The sequence below is a fragment of the Megalops cyprinoides genome, chromosome 2 (genome assembly GCF_013368585.1).
Source record: "Megalops cyprinoides isolate fMegCyp1 chromosome 2, fMegCyp1.pri, whole genome shotgun sequence".
Classification (NCBI taxonomy): Eukaryota; Metazoa; Chordata; class Actinopteri; order Elopiformes; family Megalopidae; genus Megalops; species Megalops cyprinoides.
In genome coordinates, this window is record NC_050584.1 from 68,154,645 (window position 1) to 68,164,644 (window position 10,000).

Here is a 10,000-nt window from a genome sequence, read left to right on the forward strand (position 1 = left end):
GTGATAGGCTAATACTGCACACCTCTCTGTGATAGGCTAATACCACATGCTCACTGTGATAGGCTAATACCACATGCTCACTGTGATAGGCTAATACCACATGCTCACTGTGATAGGCTAATACCACATGCTCACTGTGATAGGCTAATACCACATGCTCTCTGTGATAGGCTAATACCACATGCTCACTGTGATAGGCTAATACTGCACACCTCTCTGTAATAGGCTAATACCACATGCTCACTGTGATAGGCTAATACCGCACACACTCACTGTGAGACTCTCAGACTCCAATTCTCTCTGTCAGATTGAGTACTGCCTTTTCAAAAACACACAAACACAAACACAAAGGCAGCCAACATGAAAAAGTAAAGTTGCAGAAAAGATGAAGCTGCATTTTTCGGTCCTTATCTCTTCCCTCCTAACCTTCTCCCCCCTCCTGTGGTCAGGGTGAGGATGAGGAGGAGGTGGAAGGGGGAAAGGGGAAGTCGAGGAAGGTGCGGAGGAAGGCTGCGTACGCCGGTGGGCTGGTGCTGGACCCCAAAGTGGGTGAGTCGGGCGTGGGTCGGGCGTGGGTCGGGCGTGGGCTTCACACAGACACAGAGGGACTAGAGTTTGAGCTGTCAGCTGGTTGGTGTGGATGAGAGTCTGTATATATGCTGGACTGTGTATGATAAAGCTGGTGCATGTGTCTGTGGTCACACGTATCTGTCTGTGTGCGTGTGTGCGTGTGCGCGTGTGCAGTAAAGCTCACATCTCTCTGTATTCTCCTCCTCCCAGGGTTCTATGATAAGTTCATCCTGCTGCTGGACTTCAACAGCCTGTACCCCTCCATCATCCAGGAATTCAACATCTGCTTCACCACTGTGCAGAGGGAGGGGCCAGGCACAGAGAAGAGCTCTGAGGTGTGTGTGTGCGTGTGTGTGTGTCTGTCCATGATCTGAGGTGTGTGTGTGTGTGTGCGCGTGTGTCTGCGTGCGTGTGCATGTGTGCGTGTGTGTGTGTCTCTCCGTGATCTGAGGTGTGTGTGTGCGTGTGTGCGTGCGTGGGTGTGTGTGTCTCCATGATCTGAGGTGTGTGTGTGTGTGCGCGTGTGTGTGTGTGTGTGCGCGTGTGTCTGCGTGCGTGTGTGCGTGCGTGCGTGCGTGCGTTTGTGTGTCTCCATGATCTGAGGTGTGTGCGTGCGTGCGTGCGTGCGTGCGTGCGTGCGTGCGTGTGTCTCCATGATCTGAGGTGTGTGTGTGTGTGTGTGTGTGTGTGTGTGTGTGTGTGTGTGTGTGTGTGTGTGTGTGTGTGTGTGTGTATTCCTCCATGCTCTGACTGTCTCTGTGTCTGTGCTGTAAGGAGGACGACCCAGATGAGATCCCGGAGCTGCCGGACCCGGAGCTGGAGATGGGGATTCTGCCCAAAGAGATCCGCAAGCTGGTGGAGAGGAGGAGGCAGGTCAAGCAGCTGATGAAGCAGCAGGACCTGCACCCAGACCTGTACCTGCAGGTAAACACACACCTGCACACACCTGTATATACCTGCACCTGCAGCTGCAGTCTGTGTGTGACTGTGTCTCTCTCCCTGCAGTCTGTGTGTGACTGTGTCTCTGTCTCTCTCCCTGCAGTCTGTGTGTGACTGTGTCTCTGTCTCCCCTGCAGTCTGTGTGTGACTGTGTCTCTCTCCCTGCAGTCTGTGTATGACTGTGTCTCTGTCTCCCCTGCAGTCTGTGTGAGACTGTGTCTCTCTCCCTGCAGTCTGTGTGTGACTGTGTCTCTCTCCCTGCAGTCTGTGAGAGACTGTGTCTCTGTCTCCCCTGCAGTCTGTGTGAGACTGTGTCTCTCTCCCTGCAGTCTGTGTGTGACTGTGTCTCTCTCCCTGCAGTCTGTGTGTGACTGTGTCTCTCTCCCTGCAGTCTGTGTGTGACTGTGTCTCTGTCTCTCTCCCTGCAGTCTGTGTGTGACTGTGTCTCTCTCCCTGCAGTCTGTGTGAGACTGTGTCTCTGTCTCTCTCCCTGCAGTCTGTGTGTGACTGTGTCTCTCTCCCTGCAGTCTGTGTATGACTGTGTCTCTGTCTCTCTCCCTGCAGTCTGTGTGTGACTGTGTCTCTGTCTCTCTCCCTGCAGTCTGTGTGTGTCTCTGTCTCTCTCCCTGCAGTCTGTGTGAGACTGTGTCTCTCTCCCTGCAGTCTGTGTGTGACTGTGTCTCTCTCCCTGCAGTCTGTGTGTGACTGTGTCTCTGTCTCTCTCCCTGCAGTCTGTGTGTGACTGTGTCTCTGTCTCTCTCCCTGCAGTCTGTGTGTGACTGTGTCTCTCTCCCTGCAGTCTGTGTATGACTGTGTCTCTCTCCCTGCAGTCTGTGTGTGACTGTGTCTCTGTCTCTCTCCCTGCAGTCTGTGTGAGACTGTGTCTCTCTCCCTGCAGTCTGTGTGTGACTGTGTCTCTCTCTTCCTGCAGTCTGTGTGTGACTGTGTCTCTCTCCCTGCAGTCTGTGTGTGACTGTGTCTCTGTCTCTCTCCCTGCAGTCTGTGTGTGACTGTGTCTCTCTCCCTGCAGTCTGTGTGTGACTGTGTCTCTCTCCCCTGCAGTCTGTGTATGACTGTGTCTCTGTCTCCCCTGCAGTCTGTGTGTGACTGTGTCTCTGTCTCCCCTGCAGTCTGTGTGTGACTGTGTCTCTCTCCCTGCAGTCTGTGTGTGACTGTGTCTCTGTCTCCCCTGCAGTCTGTGTGTGACTGTGTCTCTGTCTCCCCTGCAGTCTGTGTGTGACTGTGTCTCTCTCTCCTGCAGTCTGTGTGTGACTGTGTCTCTGTCTCTCTCCCTGCAGTCTGTGTGTGACTGTGTCTCTCTCCCTGCAGTCTGTGTGTGACTGTGTCTCTGTCTCTCTCCCTGCAGTCTGTGTGTGACTGTGTCTCTGTCTCTCTCCCTGCAGTCTGTGTGTGACTGTGTCTCTCTCCCTGCAGTCTGTGTGTGACTGTGTCTCTGTCTCCCCTGCAGTCTGTGTGAGACTGTGTCTCTCTCCCTGCAGTCTGTGTGTGACTGTGTCTCTCTCCCCTGCAGTCTGTGTGTGACTGTGTCTCTCCCCTGCAGTCTGTGTGTGACTGTGTCTCTGTCTCTCTCCCTGCAGTCTGTGTGTGACTGTGTCTCTCCCCTGCAGTCTGTGTGTGACTGTGTCTCTCTCCCTGCAGTCTGTGTGTGACTGTGTCTCTCTCCCCTGCAGTCTGTGTGTGACTGTGTCTCTCCCCTGCAGTCTGTGTGTGACTGTGTCTCTGTCTCTCTCCCTGCAGTCTGTGTGTGACTGTGTCTCTGTCTCTCTCCCTGCAGTCTGTGTGTGACTGTGTCTCTGTCTCTCTCCCTGCAGTCTGTGTGTGACTGTGTCTCTCTCCCTGCAGTCTGTGTGTGACTGTGTCTCTCTCCCTGCAGTCTGTGTGTGACTGTGTCTCTGTCTCCCCTGCAGTCTGTGTGTGACTGTGTCTCTCTCCCCGCAGTCTGTGTGTGACTGTGTCTCTCTCCCCGCAGTCTGTGTGTGACTGTGTCTCTCTCCCCGCAGTCTGTGTGTGACTGTGTCTCTCTCCCCTGCAGTCTGTGTGTGACTGTGTCTCTCTCCCCGCAGTCTGTGTGTGACTGTGTCTCTCTCCCTGCAGTCTGTGTGTGACTGTGTCTCTCTCCCTGCAGTCTGTGTGTGACTGTGTCTCTGTCTCTCTCCCCGCAGTCTGTGTGTGACTGTGTCTCTCTCCCCGCAGTCTGTGTGTGACTGTGTCTCTCTCCCTGCAGTCTGTGTGTGACTGTGTCTCTGTCTCTCTCCCTGCAGTCTGTGTGTGACTGTGTCTCTGTCTCTCTCCCTGCAGTCTGTGTGTGACTGTGTCTCTCTCCCTGCAGTCTGTGTGTGACTGTGTCTCTGTCTCTCTCCCTGCAGTCTGTGTGTGACTGTGTCTCTGTCTCTCTCCCTGCAGTCTGTGTGTGACTGTGTCTCTCTCCCTGCAGTCTGTGTGTGACTGTGTCTCTGTCTCCCCTGCAGTCTGTGTGAGACTGTGTCTCTCTCCCTGCAGTCTGTGTGTGACTGTGTCTCTCCCCTGCAGTCTGTGTGTGACTGTGTCTCTGTCTCTCTCCCTGCAGTCTGTGTGTGACTGTGTCTCTGTCTCTCTCCCTGCAGTCTGTGAGAGACTGTGTCTCTCCCCTGCAGTCTGTGTGTGACTGTGTCTCTCTCCCTGCAGTCTGTGTGTGACTGTGTCTCTCTCCCCGCAGTCTGTGTGTGACTGTGTCTCTCTCCCCTGCAGTCTGTGTGTGACTGTGTCTCTGTCTCTCTCCCTGCAGTCTGTGTGTGACTGTGTCTCTCTCCCCTGCAGTCTGTGTGTGACTGTGTCTCTCCCCTGCAGTCTGTGTGTGACTGTGTCTCTGTCTCTCTCCCTGCAGTCTGTGTGTGACTGTGTCTCTGTCTCTCTCCCTGCAGTCTGTGTGTGACTGTGTCTCTGTCTCTCTCCCTGCAGTCTGTGTGTGACTGTGTCTCTGTCTCTCTCCCTGCAGTCTGTGTGTGACTGTGTCTCTGTCTCCCCTGCAGTCTGTGTGTGACTGTGTCTCTGTCTCCCCTGCAGTCTGTGTGTGACTGTGTCTCTCTCCCCGCAGTCTGTGTGTGACTGTGTCTCTCTCCCCGCAGTCTGTGTGTGACTGTGTCTCTCTCCCCTGCAGTCTGTGTGTGACTGTGTCTCTCTCCCCGCAGTCTGTGTGTGACTGTGTCTCTCTCCCCGCAGTCTGTGTGTGACTGTGTCTCTCTCCCTGCAGTCTGTGTGTGACTGTGTCTCTCTCCCTGCAGTCTGTGTGTGACTGTGTCTCTCTCTCCTGCAGTCTGTGTGTGACTGTGTCTCTGTCTCCCCCGCAGTCTGTGTGTGACTGTGTCTCTCTCCCTGCAGTCTGTGTATGACTGTGTCTCTGTCTCCCCTGCAGTCTGTGTGTGACTGTGTCTCTCTCCCTGCAGTCTGTGTGTGACTGTGTCTCTCTCCCTGCAGTCTGTGTGTGACTGTGTCTCTGTCTCCCCTGCAGTCTGTGTGTGACTGTGTCTCTCTCCCTGCAGTCTGTGTGTGACTGTGTCTCTCTCCCTGCAGTCTGTGTGTGACTGTGTCTCTCTCCCTGCAGTATGATATCAGGCAGAAGGCCCTGAAGCTCACTGCTAACAGCATGTACGGCTGCCTGGGATTCTCCTACAGCCGCTTCTACGCCAAACCGCTTGCTGCACTGGTCACTCACAAAGGCCGAGAGGTAGGGACTGGTACACACACCCACTCACACACACACACACTCACACACACTCACACACACTCACACACACACTCACTCACACTCACACACACCCACTCACACACACACTCACACACACTCACACACTCACACTCACACTCACACTCACACTCACACTCACACATATTCACACGTGGTAACACACACACCTGCTTGCTATAATACACACAAACACACTGTGTTTGCTAGTGTCAAAACACATATATCTTATGCAGCATATGCACACACAACTGCGCTGACACACACACACACACACACACACACACACACACACTTGTGGGGGGGGTGTTGTTGTGCAGTCATTTAATTGATGGCTCGGCTCACTCTCAGTGCAGCTGTTGGATGTTAGCAGAGAGGTCACACGTTAGCTCAGCACCTATTTTGGGTGCTGATGCAGTGAGCCCCTGCAGCCAGCAGAGGGCGCGGGCCCCTCAGCCAGCACTGCAGCTCATTTTGGCTCCACAGGTCTGCTTTCAGCCCGAGGGACAGATTTCAGACCTTCTCAGGTAAACCGTGACGTGATTGCCTGGATGCAGCCACAGCTCGGCAGGTTGGCCAGTCAGCTTTGAGAGCCTGCGGCGGTTCTCTGTCCCCCTTCACTGACCCGCCCTCCTCTCACTTTACAGTGTGAACCGCGTTTGGCCTGTGGGGCCCGTTCAGAAGGGTCCTTCTCTGCAGAATGCAGGTCACAGCTCCTCCCGTTTGCCCCTGTGGCAGTGGGGTGCTCCCTTTAGGGAGGCGGCTTTAACGGGGGCGGTGTCTTTCGGCGAGAGACGGCCCCCTGAGCTAAGCGCTGTAAAACTCTGTCTCCTTGGTTACGGGGGTCAGAGGGGCAGGGTCTGTGTACTGCTTTACAAAGGGTTCCCTGACTTAGCGCTCATACACCAGGAGGCGCTAGAGCCCAGCTCAGCTCCTGAGAGAGGGGCTACAGCTGGCTGGAGCAGGGGGTCGTGGGGGGTCTCGTGGGGGGGGTGTACCTTGAAGATGAAGAGCGTGCTGCTGCCGCCAGGTGGGTGCGGGAGTGATGTGTAACCTGATGAGGGCAGCGCAGTGCCTGTGTGCCCGGGGGTCTCTGCGGTTTCCCGCCGGCTCGGGCCTCAGGGAAGCGGATCCGTCCTGGGCCCCCGCTGACCGGGGCGGCCCAGCCAGGGGCTGCCAGGGCTGGGGAGGAGATGACGGCTCCCTGGCAGAGGCCGCCCCCGGCCCTTTGATGGGCTGCCAGGGGTGGCTGTTAGGTTAGGAGTGTCGGAAATAGCCCGAGGGCAGAGGGTCATGTTCCTAGCAACCTGTAAAGCCTAATACTCCACCCCCACCCCCACCCCCCTACAAGAATACAAGAATACAAGCCCTCAGATTTGAACTGTTTTTAGTTTTCAATCTTTTGTTTAACAGTTGTTTTCAAAAATCATATCAAGTCATACAACGTAAAAATATTTTTCAAGTAAAATTACCACAAGGTATATGTAAGCAGTAACACAAAACATTTTTGTTTTTAGTGCATTGTAAATTAGCGGTTATTTTTATTATGGTTATTATGGTTATTTGTTTTTCAGTTGAATTATATTTGAAGTTCAAAAAAATGCCGTTTAGCGTGTATGCTAAAACCGGTGCAGTTAGGACACTACATTGGAAAAATTCTAGGTAATTTTAGCTTTGAGGAAACGGCGATTTACCATTAAAAATATAGCAAATGCAAACTGAAAACTATGAGAAGCTTAATAATGCTAAAAGTCAGCAAGTGTTTCCTCTAGTCATTACTATATTAATTATTAGGGCAGCAGTGTAGCATAGTGGTTAAGGAGCAGGACTCGTAACCGAAAGGTTGCTGGTTCAATCCCCGCTGGGACACTGCTGCTGTACCCTTGGGCAAGGTACTTAACCCACGGTTGCCTCAGTAAATATCCAGCTGTATGAATGGGTAACATTGTAAAGAACTGTAACCTATGTAAGTCGCTTTGGATAAAAGCGTCTGCTAAATGAATAAATGTAAATGTAAATTAATAATTCATTGATCATATTTTTCCTAAACATGAAATATAGTTAAATGTGCAGGGCGAGAAATGGTGGAAAAGGTTTTAACAATATAACAATTAGGAATTATCTGTTTAAGACAGGTATAGCGGAGAACGGGAGAGTTCGCTCTGTAGGTAAGCTTTAATCCTCAGTTTTGTGACAAGAAGACTCGCCCCCTGATTTACTGAGGTAGGTGCAAACCAGGTAGATTTTAAAAACATTTTTGTGTGCACCTAAATTAAAGCATGCTTTTCACTGGGCGGTATAGTGTGATTAAATAAGCTGTTTTTCCTTTAAATCGGGCCAAGGAGCTAGTATAATAATTAGAATAAACCCATCCTTCATTTTTGCGCTCTCTGGCTGACACTCCTTGAAATACACATTCATCAGTTCTACGGCTCAAGTTGATCCCCGGGGAAATCCCCTCAAATAAGTAATAAATATATATTTTTTTACGTTATAGCAGAGACACTGGAATTATAGTGTGTGTGGCAGGATGCGCCCAGCTGTCTGTGTCGGGGGGGGGGGGGGGGGTGTCTGTCAGCCATCGGCCATCCCTAGTTCTTAGAACTAGTATTAGAACTAGACGGGTTTTAGCATACGCTCTACACGGTTAATCACACCGGTGTGACCGTACGTGCGAAAGGGTCAATTACAGTTTTTAAGAATCGATTATTTTCTTTTTCTGCATGGATGCAGAATCTTTCACTTTTGCGTCGTGATGCATAGTAAAAACAATTATTTTCCCCAGCTCTAGTAATTGCACATAAGGTCATGGATAGGGGGGTTGAGGTGTCGCCTGGAGAGGTGGGTATTCAGTCTGTGAGGAAAGATGGCTGGTGATTCTGCTGTTCTGACCAAAATGGGAAGCTTGTTCTGCCACATGGAGGCCAAGACAGACAGTGGATGTGACTGGGATGCGGCAGGCAGGTCTGCTGGAGGAGCTGAGCTCGGTGGCCTGGCTGGAGTGGTGTGAGAGAGCCCTATGAGCCCCTGAAACCCTGATATTAAGGCCGTTTCGCCAGAGGCCTTTCAGCTATGGGGTGCAGGGGATTCCCCAGACCCCGGGAGGGGTGACGCGGGTTAGATCACGTAACCCGCTGGTATTTACAGTCTTCGAACACAGGGCAGAGAGAACAGCCTCGCTCAGCGCCTACACGCAGCGACTGACCTTTGACCTTTGCGGAGACATGCAGGGGAAACATTTGCTCTGGTCATGTGGGTGGAGGTCGTGGCCCCCTGCTGCGCTGGTATTTTAGGTATAAGTGGAGTAGCGGGTTAGTGTTACACAAGCGCTGGGTGTTAGCGATTTGATTGATGTTTCCAGATTTTATTTTGGTTTGGTGAGGCAGCCGGTATTGTGAAGGCTGTGCTCCAGAGAGCTCTGTGTGGCGGGGGGGGGGGAGGTCTTAATTTGTATCTGTGTTCTGGGTGTTTGGGCTGGGGGGTTCTTAATTTGGACCCCAGGAGAGGAGGTTAATTGAATGGTGTTACCCCCCCAGCGAGGGCAACCTGCGGCCACTGGGTCAGCATCGGCCAGCGGCCGGTCAGGCGCCCACGCGTCCGTTACTCTGCCTCTCAGAATCACCCCCGCAGAGGTCACCCCTGAGGTTCCCAGAATAAGACATAATGCTGCCCCCCCAGGAGGGGGTGTGATGGTCATGTGCTGCACTGTGACAGAGATGCACCCTGTGGCGTTTGCTGAGGGATTTGTGCGGCGTATCAGGCGTATCAGTTGACTTCAGTCACAGGGGGTGTAAGTGAATGTGTTTGGATTTGGGGTGGAGCGGGACACCACACCTCCCGCTGTTTGCCTCTCCCTCTGTCTCGCGTGTCAGGCGTGTCCACCTGCATCACGCCGTCATTAAACGACACGTTAGGAACCTGTCCTGGCAGGCTAAAACATGAGGAACACACTCCTAACAGGCCGGCCACCTCGTCAGATTATCCAATCATCACAGCCGCCTTTAGATGTGTGGCACCTTAGTGGTAATAACACTCCCGCACCTTAGCGGTAATAACACTCCCGCACCTTAGCGGTAATAACGCTCCCGCACCTTAGCGGTAATAATGCTCTCGCAGCTTAGTGGTAACAATGCTCTCGCACCTTAGCGGTAATAACGCTCCCGCACCTTAGTGGTAATAACGCTCCCGCACCTTAGCGGTAATAACGCTCCCGCACCTTAGCGGTAATAACGCTCCCGCACCTTAGCGGTAATAACGCTCTCGCAGCTTAGCGGTAATAATGCTCTCGCAGCTTAGCGGTAATAGCGTTCTCATGCCTTAGTAAGGGTGTTATTGCTGCTAAAGTGTGAGCGTTATGACCGCTATGGCTGGCTCTGCTTGTTGCTGTGGTGAGTGCCGTGTGTTGGGATTGTGAGCGTGTTGACGAGGTGGGCTCTGTAAGATGAGAGCTTGTTTTCAGGGGGGTGACGGGGGGGAAAAGCCGCACACCGTAAGATCCTGAGTGAAACTGATCTCCCTGCCCTGTGGATCGCGTTACTTCACATACGTTCTGCTGTCTCTTTCCTCTGATGGACTAATACACTTGTTAGAGGGAACAAATGTGTCACATGGCAGTGCCAATGTGTGAGGCGTTATTAAAGGACAGAAGCGTCAGGAGCTGTTGTGACACTGTGTGATGTCCTGTAATGGGACAGTGACAGCTTTCTGTATCTTGGAATGGGACAGGGCGCAATATTGAAGTACCAAATG

The 10,000-nt window shown here is 52.6% G+C and overlaps 1 protein-coding gene across 1 annotated transcript in view; it reads left to right on the forward strand.

Annotated features, from left to right (window-relative positions):
• pola1 (polymerase (DNA directed), alpha 1) overlaps positions 1-10,000 on the forward strand; it is a 64,493-nt gene that overhangs the window by 12,425 nt on the left and 42,068 nt on the right. The window contains exons 23-26 of the mRNA XM_036521795.1: positions 450-549; positions 781-905; positions 1,345-1,494; positions 5,111-5,233. Of these exons, the coding sequence (XP_036377688.1) occupies positions 450-549; positions 781-905; positions 1,345-1,494; positions 5,111-5,233 (498 nt within the window). The remainder of the gene's footprint in view (positions 1-449; positions 550-780; positions 906-1,344; positions 1,495-5,110; positions 5,234-10,000) is intronic.